This window comes from Rhinopithecus roxellana, chromosome 15 (genome assembly GCF_007565055.1).
Source record: "Rhinopithecus roxellana isolate Shanxi Qingling chromosome 15, ASM756505v1, whole genome shotgun sequence".
Taxonomy (NCBI): domain Eukaryota; kingdom Metazoa; phylum Chordata; class Mammalia; order Primates; family Cercopithecidae; genus Rhinopithecus; species Rhinopithecus roxellana.
In genome coordinates, this window is record NC_044563.1 from 130,337,298 (window position 1) to 130,358,851 (window position 21,554).

General features: G+C 37.7%; 1 protein-coding gene across 1 annotated transcript in view; it reads right to left on the reverse strand.

The window, feature by feature from the left end:
- DDX10 (DEAD-box helicase 10) overlaps nucleotides 1-21,554 on the reverse strand; it is a 283,829-nt gene that overhangs the window by 249,501 nt on the left and 12,774 nt on the right. The window contains exons 4-9 of the mRNA XM_010371338.2: nucleotides 20,700-20,858; nucleotides 19,519-19,639; nucleotides 18,077-18,266; nucleotides 10,279-10,405; nucleotides 7,057-7,219; nucleotides 5,497-5,581 (exon numbers count right to left, since the gene is read on the reverse strand). Of these exons, the coding sequence (XP_010369640.1) occupies nucleotides 5,497-5,581; nucleotides 7,057-7,219; nucleotides 10,279-10,405; nucleotides 18,077-18,266; nucleotides 19,519-19,639; nucleotides 20,700-20,858 (845 nt within the window). The remainder of the gene's footprint in view (nucleotides 1-5,496; nucleotides 5,582-7,056; nucleotides 7,220-10,278; nucleotides 10,406-18,076; nucleotides 18,267-19,518; nucleotides 19,640-20,699; nucleotides 20,859-21,554) is intronic.

The window sequence follows — 21,554 nt, forward strand, 5'->3', positions numbered from 1 at the left end:
ACCTGGGAAATAGACTCCTAAGAAATATTCCCAAGGGATGCCTGGGAAACAGACTCCTAAGAAATATCAGCCCTCCTTATCTACTCCTACAGCCATACTGGCTATATTCTCCCCCAGCTCCTCACTGCTTCAAGATGCAAAATAAATTTGCTGTGACCTTTTATGCAACCTTTAAATCTTAGATACCAACAAAGGCAGAAGGTCATGTAAAGAAGCATCAGCCACTATCTACAAGGAGCAGACTGTAGACCTTCACAAATGTAAGCTAAAGGAATGAAAGAAATCATTTTCACTAACAAAGATTGCTTCTATCTTATATCTAAGGTACACATGGTAACCCTTGGAAAGTAAATGCTCATGAAAATTGTCTTTTTACTTTTATTATTTCAATTCACAAACCAATTAAAGACACTATTTAAAAAATTGTCATTAGCTATTCCACAAAGTACCAGTATTCTCCCACAACCAGCCATGAACTCTTCACAAGTTATTACAGATTTTAACTAGTGGCCATCTTCCTCTTTTCTAAGATCTAAGCTGCTACCGGTGAGTGTGCAATGCTAAGGTTTGGCCTCTGCTGTCCCCTAGTGGAATCACATTCTGCTCCTTATGTTACAAATTTCTGAGCACCACAAAACGTAGCCAGGCAAATAAGGCTAAAGTAGAATATTGCTGAAATTATTTTATCTTCCACTATTCTGGGGGAAAAAAAATAGTTATATATGAATGCCCATCTTCTACCCACAACCCTTCCCCACCCTCCCCAAATAAAAACATTTTTTTATTTTTTTTTTTTTTTTTTTTTTTTTTTTTTTTTTTTTTGAGACGGAGTCTCGCTGTGTCGCCCAGGCTGGAGTGCAGTGGCGCGATCTCGGCTCACTGCAAGCTCCGCCTCCCGGGTTCCCGCCATTCTCCCGCCTCAGCCTCCGAGTAGCTGGGACTACAAGCGCCCGCCACCGCGCCCGGCTAGAAAAACATTTTTTTAAATTGAGAATACCTGATGTCTATTTTCCATTCCCAAATATTTTCTACTTTCAACTGGACATTTTTATAAAAACTGGAATAGCTTGGTTTTGTACCAAAAAAACTATAAGCCCTAAAGAGAATTGCTTTTTAAAGTGGTAGAATGTATCACAGGATACAGCATTATAAAACTATATTCATATACCTGGGTTCACTTATCTCTAAAGGAGACCATTTTGTTAAAAGGGGTGTGATGGTTAAGGAAAATGCAGGGAAATTTCTCAACTGCTACAGATCAAAAGGAATTTAGAAAGGTAAAATTAATTAATACAGAATTAGGTACGTCAAGGCAAAAGTACCCAAATCACTTTTTTAGCTAAAATAAGAAGGAAAAAAAAAAGATTCCCCAAATCTTAGCTATTTTGCTAATGATTTTGTTTTCCTATGTCGATATATTATAGTTCAATTCCAAAAGCAAACACTATCTGGCAACTTGGTTTTAATTACAGCCGAATACACAGGATTTTAATTAGATTCAAATTTTAATTTAGCCTTTATTCAATTCAATTATTCAGTCTCATGGCCCACAAAACTTTCTAATTATCTTTAAGCCCATTATTGGCAACTTTTAAACTGCCAGAAAAAAAAAAAAAAAGCATTATATATGCTAAACCTTTCCACTAACTATACATCTAAAATAGTCCAGTAAAAATATTTTTAATTGGTTACAAAAGGTCAAATAGGCTTGTGCTTTAAAAGTTAATGACCACATTAAAAATTACATTAAAACATTTTTTTCAGATTAGTATTCTCTCTCTTCAGACACAATAATGTGATGTTGTTCTAACTCCTCTTCATCTCCACAGTCATTAAGACCCAATTTAATGTTCACCACGGCATTTTCAACTACATAAAATTTTCATCAACTTCTCTAGGAACCAAGAACCTTGAGATATTCCCCCCTCTAGAATCTTTTCCTGATTTATATTGACATGTCCAATAATCTTCATATAGGGAGAATTTTACTGCTAAATGTATTCTATTTAGAAATCAGTCTGCCCTGTCCCCAACAATACCACTGGGACATCTAAAAAGTATGTAATACATATCAAAATAATCACATTAAAGAACACATTATATTAAAGATATCAAAAAGGAAAAGAAAAAATAAAAATAAAAAGCTCCCACACCCCTGGCCCAATGCACTTGTGAGACACCATATCCAACCTTGCCTATCCAGAGGCCCACAGGAGCACAGAATGCAGATATGTGCACAGGTACACGTACCAATTTACACTACACATTTACTGAGGAGAATTATACCGTGGAGAAGGTCATTCCACCGACCACCACTGATGACCTCCCAAAATACTCACTATGAATGACAATCAAAACATGTACTCGTCAGGCACAGTGGCTCACACCTGTAATCCCAACACTTTGGGAGGCTGAGGCGGGCAGATCACTTGAGGTCAGGAGTTCAAGACCAACCTGGCCAACACGGTGAAATTCCATCTCCACTAAAAATACAAAAATTAGGCAGGTGTGGTGGCGGGTGCCTATAGTCCCAGCTACCTGGGAGGAGGCTGAGGCAGGAGAATCACTTGAACCCCGGAGGCGGAGGTTGCAGTGAGCTAAGATCGCACCACTGCACTCCAGCCTGGGTGACAGACCGAGACTCTGTCTCAAAAAAACAAAACAAAAACCATGTACTTAATACATTAAAGACCAATGAGGCACCAACTACCCCCTCATAAAAATGGAGAAGAGAACAGGCAACTATTCTACCCATGTCCCATTTTACTTAGTTCCAATAAGAAAAAAAATTCTAAAAGCAAGTTTGTGCAAATGTACAATGACATCATATACAAAATCCAATCCTAACTGTATTGCTTGTTTAAAACTACATCATCAATTCCAATTAAGACTTACTTTTGAACCCGCTAATACATAAATCTTATTTTTCTCAGCAAACTATCGCAAGAACAGAAAACCAAACACCGCATGTTCTCACTCATAGGTGGGAATTGAACAATGAGATCACTTGGACACAGGAAGGGGAGCATCACACACCGGGGCCTGTTGTGGGGAGCAGGGACAGGGGAGGGATAGCATTAGGAGATATACCTAATGTAAATGACGAGTTAATGGGTGCAGCACACCAACATGGCACATGTATACATATGTAACAAACCTGCACATTGTGCACATGTACCCTAGAACCTAAAGTATAAAAAAAAAAAAATCCTATTTTTAAATAGTCTTTCACTATTATACTGTTCTCTCCCTTCTTTCATGCTGGTGAAAAGCAGCACATTTAATTTGAGTGCATTTTTATTATAAACCATGTTTAAAGATGGCCCACAGGATAAACATGAACCAATCAAAAAAAAAAAAAAAAAAAACAAACATTCAAACATCTTATGAAAATTAAATAGAATTTTAAACAGATCTATTTCTTGCTAGGCTATAAAAAGACAAAAAACCTTCACTTCAGCTGAAACAAAATGTGACCACATAAAAACAAACAAAAAAATTTTTTCTTCAAAGCTACCCAAAAAATATAAATGTATTGAAATCTAAAAGAACTCAACTCCAAGGGGACTTCCTAGGTAAACAAGGGATAGAGTACACTTTCATACTTGGGGCCACTTGCTGAAGTGGGCACAGGGCAGGTGGTAAAGCAAGCCTGCCAGACAGGACAGTCTGTGCTAGGGCCTGAAGATCCTGACATCCCCGGGAAAGTTTTGAGAAGAGTTTGTGGCTTGAAATTGGAAGCAACCGTTGGTCCAGTTAGACCAGTCCTGGAATCCATATGATAAACACCCAATCATCCAGTTTTGATAAGAAAATAGAACAAAAATGTAAAACTGAAGAAACAGTCCATCCGTGGCTAACCACAATTAATCATAATCTAAACAGCATAATAAATTCCAATTCTTAAACACTACAAACATCAACAAGACAAATGTATATTGAAGCTTTATTCATCTCTCTATTTTCTTAAGATCCATTGCTGGATGTGGAATTACTAAGACAAAAAGAACAACTCTAAGGTTGTTGATAAGTATTACCATATGCTATCTAGAAAAATGTTAACCATTTACAATTCTACCAAGAACATATACCTCCCAGCTTCACTGCTAGAGCTTAATAGCAATGATAGATTGTGTAATCCTTTTTGATTCATTCAGATCCCTTTCTATGCCACTTAATCCCAAATGACTGACTTTACTACGTTTTGTTGTTTTTGAGACAGAGCATCACTCTGTCGCCCAGCCTGGAACGCAGTGGTGCAATCTCAGCTCACTGCAACCTCCGCCTCCCGGGTTCAAGTGATTCTCCTGCCTCAGTCTCCCGAGTAGCTGGGACTACAGGCGCGCACAACCACTCCCGGCTGATTTTTTTGCATTTTTAGTAGAGACAGGATTTCACCATGTTTCTCAGGCTAGTCTTGAACTCCTGACCTCATGATCCGCCCACCTCGGCCTTCCAAAGGGCTGGGATTACAGGTGTGAGCCACAGTGCCCAGCCTACTAAGTTCTTTTCTAGACAGTTCCTCATACCTCTTGAGCAAACATAGGATATTTTGGGGGGAAATTGGAGAGTATAGGAAAGAGGAGAGATAGGGGGTGGTCTTCAGCAATGTCTCTATTTCCAGAACTAGGAAGAAAGGAAAAAGAGTTATCTATGATTCCAAATCACTTAGCCTCTTATTAGCCTATACTTTCGAAGGTAAGAGCACGAGATCTAGACTAGATGAGCCAGACTGCCTGGGTTCAAATCCTGGCTCTGTGGATCTTTGAACAAATTGTTTAACTGCCCAAAGATCCAGTTTCCTCATCTGAAAATAGGGATTTAATAATACAGTAAGTAGTCCCCCCGACCCCGTATCTGTGGTTTCGCTTTCTGTAGTTTCAGTTACCCACAGTTAACCAGGCCCAAAAAATATTAAATGGAAAATTCAAGAAATAAACAATTCCTAAGTTTTAAATTGCTCACCCTTCTGAGTAGCCTGATAAAATGTCACACCATCCACTATGTCCTGCCTACGATGTGAATCATCCCTTTGTCCAGCATATGCAAGCTCAAGACCCCGCTTGTTAGTTACTTAGCTGTCTCAGTTACTAGATTGAAAAAACATAGCGTATATTGGGCTTGGTACTGAGTTTTCAGGCATACACTGAAACCTTGGAACATAACCCCTGAGGATAAGTGAAGACTACTGCAGTCCTAGACCTGACAGGTCATTAGGATTCAATGAGATGACTTTCAGTGAGCAGTTTTGCTGAAAAGTAAAGCACAAGAAAGTTAAAACAAACTAAAATAAGATTCTTATGGATTTTTTGCAGCACTAATCAAGTCTTAGTCATAAAGATTTACAGTAACTGTCAAGTTGCTATCAACTCATACCATGAAATGCCAAATCAGCACTCACTTATCTGAATTGCTTTCTTCGTTTATCTGCAGTTGGGAAAGCAGTTTTGTTATTTAGATAGCAGTAAAAGAAAAGAAATTAGTCAGTACACCTACCTGGCAGTTCTACCCGCTCTGTGAATATATGTGTTGGCATCCTCAGGACAATCAAACTGAAGAACCCAATTCACGGCTGGGAAATCTATAGAGAAGGGATGTGAAGTTAAAATGGTTGCAAGATCTGCCCTGCTGCACTGTTTTTATTTTACAATATTGCTCGCCAGGACTTTTCATCACATCAAACTGATGGATATCATCTATGAACTCTATTAAAAGTAAAATTAATTGTATGAACCAAGAGATAGTAAACATTTCTTTTGACAAAATGAACTAAAATTAATGACTGTTTGAATATGAAAATTACTTCGTATCTGACACAGAAGTGACAGATTGCTTTGTGTCGGACAAATAGTGAAATACCCTAATATTTAATAACCTGAAAGCACCACTTCTCACGGGGACATGGACAAAGCTGAAAACCATCATTCTCAGCAAACTAACAGGAACAGAAACCCAAACACCGCATGTTCTCACTCATAAGTGGGAGATGAACAATGGACACAGGGAGAGGAACATCACACATCAGGGCCTGTCGGGAGGTAGGAGATTGAGGGACAGCATTAGGAGAAATACCTAATGTAGATGATGGGTTGATGGATGCAGCAAACCACCATGGCACATGTATACCTATGTAACAAACCTGCATGTTCTGTACATATACCCTAGAACTTAAAGTATAATAAAAAATAAAGTAAAATAAAAACTAATCAGGCATGGGGGTACACGCCTGCATCCCAGCTGCTGGAGAAGCTGAGGTGGGAGTATCACTTGAGCCTGGTAGATCAAGGTTGCAGTGAGCTATGATCATGCTACTGTACTCCAGTCTAAACTAATAAACATGACATCTGACATATGCTTTAGAGAACTCCAAGAGGGACAGGAGGAGGATTATGAAAAAGATAATTGTTAAAGCTGGGTATATGAGGGTAGATTAAACATATTCAGCTTTTGTGTATGCTTCAAATTTGCTATAATTAACAATACAATAAAAGTAAGTGACTAAAGGATTCAAATTATCACCTATTTATTCTTACCCTTTGTTCCTATGTCTAGTTTCCCTCTCTAATTACATCCATCCCCATCCATTCCCACAAAGCCAGGAGTTGTATAATCAACAAAGCAGCTTTTTGAAAATAAATTTAAATGCATTACATGTAATGATTTATCAGATAAAAATTAGAATGGTGAAAACATGGATTTCACTGATTTTTCTTGTTGAATGAGTTCAGTATCTATAAACAAGTTTCCAATTTTCAAAGAAACGGGAATTGTTTTCATATGTTTAAACTTTTAATCTCTCTTTGATTTTGTAGGTTCCTCAGTATTCTATGGTGTGATTATCATGAAATCGAGTAAAAAAGATACAAATACTATGGAAATTTTCACTGATACATCCTTAATGTTAGTCAATTGCTACCAATTTACTACTTACTTTTCTCTTACAAAATAAGAAAAGAAACCCAAGTATTTGAGTCTATCAGATTTCCCAAAATATACTTTATAAGCAAATTACATTTCCCATAATCACAGAAATTTCATGGTAAGAAGTTCTCTTACCCAACCCCCTGGCTGCAATATCAGTAGCAAAGAGTACCGCAGCTCTCTTACGGACAAACTCATTATAGACTTCCATTCTTCTCATTTGCTGCTGTCGACCATGGAGGGCAAGGATAGAAATACCAGGACGTAGCCGGCAAAACACTCGGTACAGATATTGGACCTGGGGCATCAACAGAAGAATAAGCTTGCTTATGGCAGATGACAGCAATGAAGCTTAGAAGACGGACAGCAAAAATGTATTAAGCAGTATGAATTTTACCAATGAAAAAAATGTTCAAATATAGAGCAGAAAAAGAGAAATGTAGTTTAGAGTTGTGGTCTTCAAAGATTTTTGCTCACGTATTTCCTTTGATTTTCAAAAAAAATGCTCTTCTTATATTTTTGTATTGGTGCCTGAAATCTTTCAAAATTTCAATCATAGCAAAGAACATTTCTGGTAAATACTGCTGTTTTAAAATAAACACTTATCTCTTATGAATGTATCCCACAGATTCTCATCAGCAGAGCAATGTGATACCCAATTTCAACCAAGTAAAAAATGTGAACTCTTCTTTAATTTTAAGAAATTTGATTTCCTTCCCTCCTTTAATTCACATTTCTATTCCCTAACGTCACAAAATTGCATCTTAAGTTTGAAGCTTGAAAGCCTTTTATTGATCATGTTATCATAACTCATTTCCTACAAAAGAAAAAGCTTATTTTAATTTCCTGTGGCTATAGGCTGATTGAACTTTCCTCTCAGACTCAGCAATTATTAAAATAATCAATAGTACAGAACTGATCAAACCAAGAAATATGCTGGGATTTGATTTAAAAAACTGTGAGACATAAATAAAAACACTGTAAATATATCTCAATGTGTGGGACTATATAGAGTTAATTGTTTTGGTTCTCTTTATGTACCCATAAACAGATACTACGGATTGCTAGACTGAAAAGAGTTCAACATTATTTTATTTTCTCTAACATGGGGGTTAAATTCTGTTCACATAAATAAAACTCAAAGGAAGTTTAATTCTGAGCTCCTATAAAACAGGCCAAAACTCATAATGCATTATTCCAAATAATTTTTCGTGATCTATTCGCTCAGTTAAAGGGAAAGATAAAGTCTCTCTTCAATTTTGCCGAAAGTAAAGAATGGGAAACCAAGTGAATTGCAAAATGACTTGTTACCCAATCACTAGTTATTCACTTTCTCAAATGCAATTTGCTACTTGCCAGGGAGGTTCTGATTCTGGGACAATATCAGGCAAGGATTAGAGATAGCTGGACTTAGGCCTTTCTTTTGTAAAGATGTAAAAACAGCGTCTCCAAGAAGACATCAAATGGCAGATGAACCTGGTGCAGCAGAAGCGTCCACAGGGCCGGGAACGGGAAACCACTGAGGCTTCGGCGGAGGCTTCAGCAACAGCACCTGCAACCAAGGCCACTGGCAAAGCCAAGGAAGGGATGCCAGTCACAAAGCTGTGCTGCCTGGTCAAGGACATGAAGACCAAGTCCCTGGAGGAGATCTCTCTCTTCTCCTGCCCATCAAGGAGTCTGAGGTCATTGATATTTTCCTGGGGGCATCTCTCAAGAATGAGGTTTCAAAGATTACATGGCGCAAAAGCGGCCCACACTGGCCAACGCACTGGGTTCAAGGCATGTTGCCACTGGGGACTACAATGGCCACATTGATATGGGTATCAGGTGCTCCAAGGAGGTAGCCACTGCCATTTGAGAGGCCATCATCCTGGCCAAGCTCTCCACTGTCCTTGTGCCGAGAGGTTACTGGAGGAACAAAATCAGCAAGCCCACCAGCCCTTGCAAGGTGACAGACCTCTGTGGCTCTGTACTGGTGAGCCTTGTCCCCACCTCAGGAAGCACTGGCATCATCTCGACCCCATGCCCAAGAAGCCACTGCTGATGGTGGGTACTGACAATTGCTATACCTCGACCAGGGGCTGCAGTGCTACCTTCGGCAACTACGCCAAGGCCACCTTTGATGCCATTTCCTAAAGAGTAGAAACTTTAAACAGAACTTTAAATAGAACTTTCAGAATCATTTCCTAGTATCTAGATACAAAAACCAACTAAGTCTTTTTTAGGAGATATGAAGTTTATGGTTTTGTTGTTGGCTACTGCTCAGGACACACTTCCAAGTTGCCTTGAGGAATGCTCCCGGGATATGGGAAGCTTTGAAAATATAAGATACGCCCTTAAAAAACTGAAGTCTTTTTTTTTTTTTTTTTTTAAAGACAGGGTCTTGCCATCTTGCCCAGGCTAGTCTTCAACCTCTAGACTCAAGCAATCCTCCCACCTCAGCCTCTTAAAGTGCTGGGATTACAGGCGTAAGCCACTGCACCAAGGCTAAAGTCATCCTTTACATGTAAAATAAGGTTGAGTAGACAACAGCATCAGATCACCACTTAATTTCCCATAAGCTAGAGAGAAACTCATCTACATATTATGGAAAATTATTGCAAAAGCTGTAAATTTAGAATTGATCTACTACATTCCCTATAAGTCATCTGGAATCTGAAATATAGTACAGGAGAAGTGGCACACGCACGCACACATGCACGAAGATGGTGGTCCCTTCTCCTTAAGAGAGGAGACAAAGTTCTCTTAGACATCTCTGAAATCCTCATTCTTTATTCCTAGCACAGGGCCAGTGTTCAAGCAAGAAGTGTTTATTAACTAAGATATAAACAAAACACTTCAGAAGGTTAGGGGAGGGAGCAACTGATTCTTTCAAAAGGGAGTGTCAGAAAGTCACTTTCAGGTATAACATTTGAACTTAGCCTCAAAATAAGTATTTCCCCAGATTTAGGTGAAGGGATGCAGGGAGGCCATTCCAGACAGATGAGCATAAACAAAGATATAAGGCATGGAAATAAATGATATATTCATTCCCATATTCCTGGAGGGTAAGGGAGGTATCAGATTATAAAGACCTCTGCTTAGCTTGGCTAACAATTATTCATTCTACTAATATTTATTGAGGACTACATTTCCCGTATTGTTAGTACTTAACAGAATGCCTAAGAAAAGACACAGTTTCTGCCGTTGTGGAGTTGAAAGTCTCAACCACAGATTCCTTTACCACAAGGACACTAAAGATCCCTCACCACACCTAGCACTGTACTTCTCACACAATATAATAATTTGTCTAATTGATTTGCCATTTCAAAAGGGACATTCAACATACGTTCAGAAAGAAAAATAAACAGCCAATACCTCTTTGCAACTGGAAAAAAATACAATGCTCTTCTTCTTCAGATGGCTTCTCAAAAAGGAATACAGCACACTTATTTTTTGCTGCAGCTCACAGACTATGTAGTTCTGTTCCAACGTGGCAGGGGTGCTTGTGGAATTAAGGAAAAGAAAGACATTAAAATATGTCATGTAGGTAACTGAAATCCAGACCAAAAAAGGAAACAAGTTTTAATAGTGGCACATCTCTCAAGCAAATTTCCTACACACATACACTAAAAAAACAGTAATTTTTCTCTATTGTCCCTTGGGATATGAATTCAGCACATCACTTTAAAACACATTCAAAATCCCTTGTAAATCAATGTCAAACAAAGCATGACACGAACAGTGATTACCTCTAAAAATAGCGGGGTCAAGGATTAACTAAGAAGAGGCTTAAGAGAAATTGCTGGGCTGATTAGTATTCCACATCTCATTAGGGCTTTAGATTACTGAGATATACACATTCATCAAAGTCAATTGTATACTTAAAATTTTCATATTTCATTGTATACAAATTTTGTACCAAAAGAAAAAAAATCTGTACAAATATTAAACTCTCATTAGTAATACGTGTGAAGTATTTAGAGAGAATACAGATATCTGAAATTTACCCTGAAATCCATCAAAACTAAAATGGGTTAATACAGAGTTAGAAGAGATGGATGAAAGCAAGTAAATGGATGCTATCATTAGGTAGTATCTAGGTGTTTGTTATAAGGTATTTATTGTAAAAGTCTTTCAATTTACCATATGTTTGAAATGTTATTATAAAATCTTGGGGAAAAATATACATGCATTTACTCTTTGAACTAATATATCTACTTTATTCCAACAGTACTCTGGCTTTAAACACACACACATATATACACACACACAAACATATGGCATTATTTATAAAGCAAAAAATGATCAAAATCAACCTAAATGTCCATCAGTAGGGACTTGCAGTACGAACGATTACACAGCCACATAAATTAATTATAATGCAACTGTAAAAAAGGAATAAAGAAACTATCCATATATTGCTGTGGAGTGATGTCTAGGATACACTGTTAAGGAAAGAGGCAAGTGGCAGAATAGTACAGATAGTTTGGTATCATTTATCGGGGGACTATACATTATATATGCATATTCATGCCCACCCATGTGTGTGTTTACAGTGAAAGAAAAAAGGAGGGGGGACAAACAAACCAAAAACTACACGTCAATTGGTTTTAGATATGACAAAGTTATGATCCATAAAGGGAAGAATTGATAAGCTGGACTTCATTAAAATTAAATGTTTCTGATCTGTGAAACACACTATCAAAAGAATCCACGGAATGGGAGAAAAATATTTGCAAAAAAATCTGATAAAGGACTGTTCTCCAAAATATACAAAGAACTCTTAAAATTCAACAATAAAAACAGAAACATCCAATTTTAAAAGGAGGAAGGAGGTCAAAGATCTTAACAGACACCTCTCCAAAGAGGATATGTAGATTAAAAAAAAGCATATGAAAAGATACCATACCAACCTGGGCAAAATGGCAAAACTCTGTCTCTACAAAAGAATACAAAAGTTAGCTGGGCATGGTGGCATGTGCCTGTAGTCCCAGCTACCTGAGAGGCTGAAGCAGGAGGATCATTTCAGCCCAGGAGTTCAAGGCTGCAGGGAGCCATGATCATGCTACACTGCACACTAGCCTGGGTGACAGAGTAAGACCCTGTCCCAAAAGAAAAAAAAAAATTAAAGATGATCCACATCACATGTCAACAGGGAAAAGTTAATTAAAATAATGATTTGTCACTTCACACTTATTAGATGGCCAAAATCCAGAACAGTGACAACACCAAATGCTGGCAAGGATGTGGAGCCACAGGAACTGTCTTTCATTGCTGGTGGAAATGCAAAACGATACTGCCATTTTGGAAGCCAGTATAGCAGTCTCTTAAAACCAAATATACTTTTAGTACCTGGCCCAACAATCATGTTCCTTGGTATTTACCGAAAAGAGTTGAAAACATATGTCCATACAAAGATCTGCAAAAGGATGTTTATTGCAGCTTTATTCATAATTGCCAAAACCTGAAGGCAATCAAGATGTCCTTCAGTAAGGAATAGAAAAATAAACTGTGGTACATCCAGACAATGGAATATTATTCAGTGCTAAAATGAAATGAGCTATCACTCCATGGAAAGACATGGAGGAACCTTAAATGCATAATATTAAGTGAAAGCAACCAATACGAAAAGGCTACATACTGTATGGTTCCAACTATATGACATTCTGAAAAGACGACACTATGGAGACAGTAAAAAGATCAGCGGCTGTCAGGAGAGATGAATAAATAAATAGGCAGAACACCAAGGATTTTCAGGGCAGTGAATATACTGTGAAATACTGTAACAGTAGATACGTTTTTATAAATTTGTCCAAATTAATGGGATGTACCACACCAAGAGTGAACCCTAAAGTAATAGACTTTGGGTGATAAGGATGCATCAACATAGGTTCATCCATCGTAGCAAATGCACCACCATTCTAGCGAGAGTGTTGATAATGGCAGAGGCTGCATGGGGACAGCAGGTATATGGCAAATCTCTGTATCTTCCTCTCAATGTTGAGGTTAACCTAAAACTGCTCTAAAAAAAACAGTCTTTAAATAAGAAATAGGCCATATCTATAGGGAATTATGGGAAACAGAATGCAGTTATACAAAAGAGCAAAATGAAACAAGCCCAAATATATATCAAGTTGATGACTTAATGACAAAGGAATTATTTCAAAGGAAATGCCTTTGAAGGAATGTGATTCCCACATCTTTTCTGGGATGTCTAAGGAAAAAAAGAGAAATGCAAAGGAATCTTAAACTTTTATAAGTAATCATATTGTTAGCAATAATATTGGTATTAGCCTGAAACTATTTTAGATATACTGACTGACAGATGAAACAAAAGTCTTTAGGAATTAATGTTTGGCAGAAGAGAAAAGAGATACATATTTTTTAAATGAGGCTTAATAAAAACCTTGTAATCCTAAATTTGATTTGTAATTATCAGTTGAACTCTTTTAAAAAGGCCTGTCCACCATAAAGCTTAACACAATGACCATGCCCCTTAGCACTCAGACTATGGTCTTTATATACAGGATCCTGCTAGAAGGATTTTATAAGAACTGGAAATATGTAAGATAAACTTAGAACACCAGAAAGCAAGGAGTCCACCAAAGATTACTAAAATGTATCTAAAGAATCGAGATATTAACTTGAAGCATCTACTAGCGAAGTTTGGGATGACACAAGATGAATATTAAATATAAAAATTTTTATTGATTCAAGGACATAAAAAGATGTTTAAATCTATGAGTTAAGTATCATTAATTCATCATTAATTACTAAATTTTTTTTAGGACATTTAGTTCATTTTTAGTACACACAACCCCCACCTCCAACGAAAAAACAAACACTGCTTACCTTCAGAAAATACTAGGGAACCAACTCATTGGTGTTAAAGCAGATAAAGGGAGTAAAGCATACATTCTAATATTCTGGCTTTCCTGTAAGAACTGTACCTCAGATAATCACATAGTTCATGTGAAAGCTCTTTGATATGAAAGTATTTAAACTAATGAAGAAATAATACAATTAAAGTATCACAATTTTGCAAACCCTGATGAAATAATGGAGCTAGGCAATAATTTCTATCAGCTGCTAAACTTACAAGGCTAAGAAGCTGCTTGAATCAGATTAACCCTTTGTTCTAGAATAGCAACTACAAAAGCATGAATAAATACAAAACAAAACAAAAAGACTGACAGCATCTGAGAGCAACCAAGGCAAGTAGGACTTGAGGTGCTAAAGGAGAAAATGGAAATGCCCTGAGCCAAGCCCTCTGTTAACAACCTCACTTTTCTCCCCAAAAGCATCTGCTGATTGCAAGACAGGAGAGAAACAAGGTAGTAGCCTTAAGCCTAAACATGTCAGTCCCAGGTCCCTGAGAGAAGGAAAACTGAATCTAAAATTTTTCATACAATTTACCCTTGAGGAGCATGGCAACACCTAAACTGAGTGCACATAAGGCATAATGAGGAAAAACAAGCAAAAAGCAACCAACTGGGAAACTATAGAACTGAGTAGACATTCTGGCAGGGTCACAATGCTATGAGGTTCACGACTTGCCAACACAGAGGGGCCCTCGTAGATACCTCAGTCTTTTGGTTGAGACCCTGAGAAAGGCTATTCCCCATCTGTGAAGGTTACATCCCAAGTCTCAGGACAAACCAGAAACAGGATAATCCCAGAGTCTAATTGCCAGGCTAGACCAGATCAAGACAGCCTGACCTTAAGACATTTGCTGGCCGAAAAAAAGAAAAAATTACCTTCAAAAGAACAAGAGAACTGTCAGATGACTTTAACAGAAATAATGGAACCAGGAGTACAACAAGGATGTCTCTGAAGAGGGAAAAAAAAATGCCAAGATAGGCTTCAAAAAAAATGAAGATGAAATAAAGAGGTTTTCAGAAAGGTCAAAACCCTGTTCACTAACAAGTATGCACTAAAGGAAATTATTTGAGCAAAAGAAAAATTCTCAGGTGGAAGCATGACAATACAAGAAGAATCAGGTAAGTCTAAATAAATACTGATGTTGCAAACTGATAATAGTGGCTTATGGGGCTTAAGATACATGTGAAATTAAAATACTTAACAATGAAGACACAAAGGTAGGAAGTAAAGGGATCTAAATAATAATTCAATTAACTGTCAAAAGCAATAATCATACCAGATTAAAAATACGCTATCACAAAGACAAACCTAAAAACATAGGGTGTAAACAATGTAGAAAGTAAAAGGATGGGAAAGGATTCACCATGCAAATGTTCACTAAAAGAAAATTGCTACAGATAGACTAATATCAAACTAGACTTAAAGTTGGCCAGGCACAGTAGCTGGGAGGCCGAGGCAAGTGGATCACCTGGGGTTAGGAGTTCGAGACCAGCCTGGCCAACATGGTGAAACCCCCGACTCTACTCAAAATATAAAAATTAGGTGGGCACGGTAGTGAGCACCTGTAATCCCAGCTGTTTGGGAAGCTAAGGCAGGAAAATTGCTTGAACCTGAGAGGCAGAGGCTGCAGTGACCCGAGATCATGCCACTGCATTCCAGCCTGGGCAACAGAGCGAGACTCCATCTCAAAAAAAAAAAAAAAAAAAAAAAGAAAGAAAGAAAGAAAGAAAAAGAAAAAAATAGACTTAAAGGTAAAAAAGAATTAGTAAAGATAAAAAGAAACATTTTATAAAATAAAAAAACCCTGGGAGTAGGAAAGTGTTTTGCCACTCGTATTACAAATAAATAATTTATCTAAAGGGCTCCTCCAAGCCAATAAGAAAAAGGCAAAAAAACAAATCCAAAAAAGACACACTGTCCACAGAAAATAAGCACACACACACAAAAAAGAAGCATTTCATAATGATTAAGGTTTCAAACTGACAATGCAATACTAAATTTGTATATACCTAATAACATAAACTTATGATATATCTCAAATTTGAAGATTTTCATAATCCACCATAGAATTCAACTCGTCACTGAAAAACAGCAAATCGCGATGGCCCAAAGGCATATTCTCTCAAAATATAAGATCATTAGAAACACCAGTTGTCTATATATAACAACATAATGAAAACACTAGCATACTTTTTCTAAGTATGCTCTGGCTTACAACTTCAGAAAGATCTGATTTTTCTTTAGTTGTTGGGTCCTTCACAATTTGAGAGTAGATACTCTCTAACAATTTAAAATGTTCTTGAATATAATCTCTCATGGTGTATGAACCACACTGATAAGCTACTAAAGGGGAAAAGCTAACATTGATATTAGACGAAATTCCTAAGAGCATCTGCTTTTTTATGTTTCCTATAAATTTGGAATATTAGAAAACCGCAGCCATTATCATATAATCTGAGGTTTTATAAATTATGTCAATACATGGCTGCCTTCCAAAATTTTTTCTAAAAAGTTTGTCTACCACACTTTTACAAGTGATGGGACTGGGCTTCAAAAATCATTTGTGAAATTATATCAAAGTCTTTGTCGTTTTTTTCTAAAACTTTATAATTTACAGAAAATAACCAACTCTTACATACAGAAACTGACGATAGGAAATAACAGGTACAAATTAACTTGCATAAATTATGAAAGGTCTTAGAGACATCTAATGATTAAAAAATTTGTCTGATGAACATTAAAAAGAGGCTGGAGGCAAATAGCGAAAAAAGAAAAGTGAAAAATCCTAGACAGGCAGTCTTTATATTTTCAAGTTAATTGTTAATTGTCACAAAAATTTTCATAGCTATCTCAACACTTTAAGAGATCAATGTCTACTCAAAAGTAAGCTAAGGGAAAAAACTATACCTCACATATCTTACTATTCCATTCCCAAGTTCTTGAAAGTTAAAGATACCAGTACTCAGATTCCCCAAGATAACCTAGAAGCAAAGAATCTGGCCTCTCTCATCTCAGGCTTTTTAGATCCTAGACATCTATTACACAAGGTCAAAATGGGCCTGAATACTCATACTTTCTCTATTTAAGGAATTTCCAGATAACACAATTCATTTTCTAAACCTATTTCTTTTTAGGCTAACATTTCAGAGCAAGAAGAAATAAAAAATTTAAGATATAAATAATAGTAGAGTTGAATTTACATTGCTATCTTCAACAAAGAATCCAACTTATATTCACTGGAAAACATTTCTCCTGGAAGTCTGCAGTGATTCATACCAAATATATATGCTTCCAATTGTCATATAAAAATACAACTTAAAACATATTCCAGCTGGGCACAGTGGCTCATGCCTGAGTGTAATCTCAACACTTTGGGAGGACAAAGTGGGATGACTGCTTGAACTCAGGAATTTGAAACTAGCCTGGGCAATGTAGTAAGACTTCAACTCTACAAAAAATTTTAAAATGAGCCAGGCATGATGGTATGCCCCAGTTGTCCCAGCTACTCAGGAGGCTGAAGGAGAAGGATCATTTGAGCCCAGGAGGTCAAGGCTACAGTGAGCTACAATCAAACAACTGCACTCCAGCCTGGGCAACAGAGTGAGCAAGACCCTGTCTCAAAAAAATAGATAAATAAAAATTTCCCCAACTACTTGCATATCACAAACATACATACTTTACATATTTTACTGTAACACACATACTTTACACTCTATTTTTTAGTGAAGCCAAGACAAAAACAATAGTTGCTAGAATTTTAGACAGAAAGGTATTTTGCTAAACACTAATGCACTTGATAAAATGTGTTCCATAACACATTAGTACTGCATAATCCTGCTAAAAAGGATGATTCCGTACTCAAATAATTTTGGTAAATGTAGCAAGCTACATTCACCTCCCACTGCTCTGAACAATCACAATGTCCACGAAAATATTAAAGGTTCTGAGAAATAGAAATAAAACTGTTTCACTTTGACTCACCATTTGCTATCTCATCCCTTCTCTGTTTATGGAGAGGCAGTGTTGGTAAATGGCAAAATACCTCTTAACATCTATGGAAAAACATTTGTTCCCCTCCCAGACCACATTTTGGGAAATGCTACATTCGAGTACCCTGACATTTAAAGATATATCAAGAATTTGGGTAATTTTAACTGGTATATTTACTACGCTTTGCATAACCAACAACGCATAGAATGTCTTAATTCCCAGAAAACAGATATTTAAAGTATCAAATCCCTAAATTGAAAAAGAAAAAACATTTATCTTGATTGAATCAAAGAGTACATACCTATATTTTGCTTTTTCATGAACCCAGACATACTCAGGGTCTTTCAAACTCAAGCGTGCAAGGTCCTTTACAGATTTAGTTTGTGTTGCTGAGAAAAGTAAAGTCTGACGTTTCTTGGGGAGATTTTCAATAATGGCATTCATGGTATCAGCAAAGCCCATATCCAAGATTCTATCTGCTTCGTCAAGAACTGAAAAAGGAAAATGCAAGTTGAACTATCATATTTAAAATACACATTAGGCTAAACGCAATGGGGTATCCTGGATTGGATCCTAAAACAGAAAAAGAACATTAGCAGAAAAACTGGTAAAACGTGAATAAAGTCTGGAATTTATATGATGTATCAATATAAACCTTAGTTTTGATCAAAGTACCACGTCATGTAAGGCATTAACACAAAGGGAAGGCCGGGCACAGTGGCTCAGGCCTGTAATCCCAGCACTTTGGGAGGCCAAGGTGGGTGGATTACGAGGTCAAGAGATCGAGACCATCCTGGCCAACATTGTGAAATCCTGTCTCTACTAAAAATACAAAAATTAGCTGGCCGTGGTGGTGCACACCTGTAGTCCCAGCTATCGGGAGGCTGAGGCAGGATAATCACTTGAACCCGTGAGCCGAGATCGTGCCACTGTACTCCAGCCTGGCGACAGAGCGAGACTCTGTCTCAAAACAAACAAACAAATAAACATTAGGGGAAACCAGGGGAGGGATAATGCAGGAACTCTCCACTGCAACTTTCCTATAAATCAAAAACATTCAAAGATAAAGTTGATCTAAAAATACACATTAGGTAGTATTCCCAAGCAAAAAAGAAAAAGTTCATTTTAAAAAATGCCAACTTGACCTTTCAAGTTATTAGAAGCAGGTGTTAAAAATCTTGGCATGGTCTAATACTAATGTGCCTAATTTCACATACAAGAGTACATATATTCTTCTGATTTTTTTAAATCTAGTTATACTTTCTGGGTTTAGAGCGCAAATGCCAAAATGTTTCAGTAATTTTTAAGTTTGTTTTGAATCATAACATTTATCCAACATAAAATTTCTATCATTAAAATGTAGGCCGGGCGCAGTGGCTCAAGCCTGTAATCCCAGCACTTTGGGAGGCGGAGACGGGCGGATCACGAGGTCAGGAGATCGAGACCATCCTGGCTAACACGGTGAAACCCCGTCTCTACTAAAAAAAAAAATACAAAAAAAAAAAAAAAAACTAGCCGGGCAAGGTGGTGGGCGCCTGTAGTCCCAGCTATTCAGGAGGCTGAGGCAGGAGAATGGCGTAAACCCGGGAGGCGGAGTTTGCAGTGAGCTGAGATCCGGCCACTGCACTCCAGCCTGGGCGACAGAGCAAGACTCCATCTCAAAAAAAAAAAAAAAAAAAAAAGTATAAGGGCTCTCTCCTAAGTCTGAGCCTTTTTTTTAAATTAGAAATTCATTTGACTCACCTAACATTTGGAGATCAGTAGCATGAAAAGATACTGTTTCATCCATGTGTTGAAGAAGTCGACCTGGTGTGCACACGAGTATATTTATGTTGTTGATCCTCTCAGCTTCGTGTTTCAGATCCTGAAAGCAGTTATTTATTTTGATTACAGAGACACATCACTCTCAGCAGCCTCTGTACCAAAGCTATGAAAGTCACCTGCATGTGCCATTTCATCACAGCATTTTAGATACTCTTGGAAATAAACTAACTTTTCCCTTGTATTTCTGCAGCATATCCACATTTCTGGGCTAAATAAAAAGTCTTTATGGGAAGACATAAGGAGCTCAGAGTTCTAAATTCTTATTCATACCCAGGATTTTGAGGCTAAGAAAAAAAAAATAATCAAATGACTACTCCAAAGTCAGGATTTCCTATTTGGATCAGAACTGACATGAACTGGAATCACTCTCATTCTTTAATTCAGGACACAGGGACATTGAACAGACTCTGACACCACTCTAGGACTGGACTCTGTGAACTGAAAAAAGCCGAGGTTCTCTCCTTGATAAAAGAACCACTTCTCACAGTCCTGAAGGCTGGAGGAAAAAACAGAATGTTGTTAATTGTTAAACTTGGGCAACAGGTACATGAGGGTTTGTGATGTTATTCTTTCTTCTTTTGTGCATGTTTGCATAAAAACTCAAGTATTTATCCTCACAGTCTAGAGGAGATTCTAGCAGATACAGGCATTCTAGATGTGCTGTAAGATAGAACAAAAGTGAGCAGCAGGTCTTAAACATTCCTCCAAACAATCTACCTTCTTTCTTCTGCTGCTGATTTAGCAATGTTCTGAATTATTCAACCTCTTAGATAGATACCTTATTAAAAGGTACCAGTTCATATACGGAAATATCTTTCCCAATGAATATCAACAAATAACTTTACAGGATTAGAGTAAATCTGTCTTAGACAAGCTTATCAATTCAGATTCCCCGACAAAAAAATGGAATTTCTGGGCCTGCAAAATTGGCAACCAGATCGCAGATAGCAGTGACCACACCAAGGTGCTACTACCCCATGAGGCCCTGGTCTAGGAGGTCAGTCTGTTTAGACGAAGTCTCTGCTGCCTCCCTGTCAACAGCCACAGTACTCCAGTATAGGTCACAGAAGGAAAGGAAGGACACAGACAAAAGGACGAACCTTTCCACCAATGATGAGACCAGCTGAGAAGTCATGATTCTTTCCTACTTTTCGGAGAACCTCAAAGGTCTGATAGGCCAGTTCTCTCGTAGGTGATATTATGAGAACTCCCAGCCCATCCGTTGAGGTCCATTGCAGACGATATAAGGCTTCCAGCACCTCAAAAAGACAGCAAATTGATGTTCAGTAAGTCATTAGAAATCAGCTTTTTGACCTGCATCTCAACCTTGCCCCTCCAGATCAAAGGGATCTTCCAAGCAGAAGGCATACCACTCCAGTTTTATCCAGTCCAAAGTAAATGATTTTGTTTATCTTCCATCAGAACCATCCACCCCCAACTCAGACAAAAGGGAAAAGAAACCCCATGGTAGTTCAGCTGCTGCCAGAGCCATGCCATCAGGAAACTGGCTATCAGTGCAACCCATAGACCTTTACAACACACCTAAGAATAATATTTATCATTTTCAAAATAACCACACTAAAACTTTTGGATGGGCGCAGTGGCTCAGGCCCATAATCCCAGCACTTTGGAGGCCGAGGTGGGTACATCACTTGAGGTCAGTTCAAGACCAGCCTGGCCAATATCATGAAACCCCATATCCACTAAAAATACAAAAATCAGCTTGGCGTGGTAGTCCGCATCTGTAATCCCAGCTACTTGGGAGGCTGAAGCAGAAAGAATCACATGAACCTGGGAGGCAGAGGTTGCAGTGAGCCAAGATTGCACCACTGCACTCCAACCTGGGCAACACGGCATGACCTCATCTCAAAAAAAAAAATAAAAATAAGTAAATAAATTTTCATCCATGCAGCTGCTGTAGTTATACAGTAACTGAATTCTCTAGCTATAGAGAG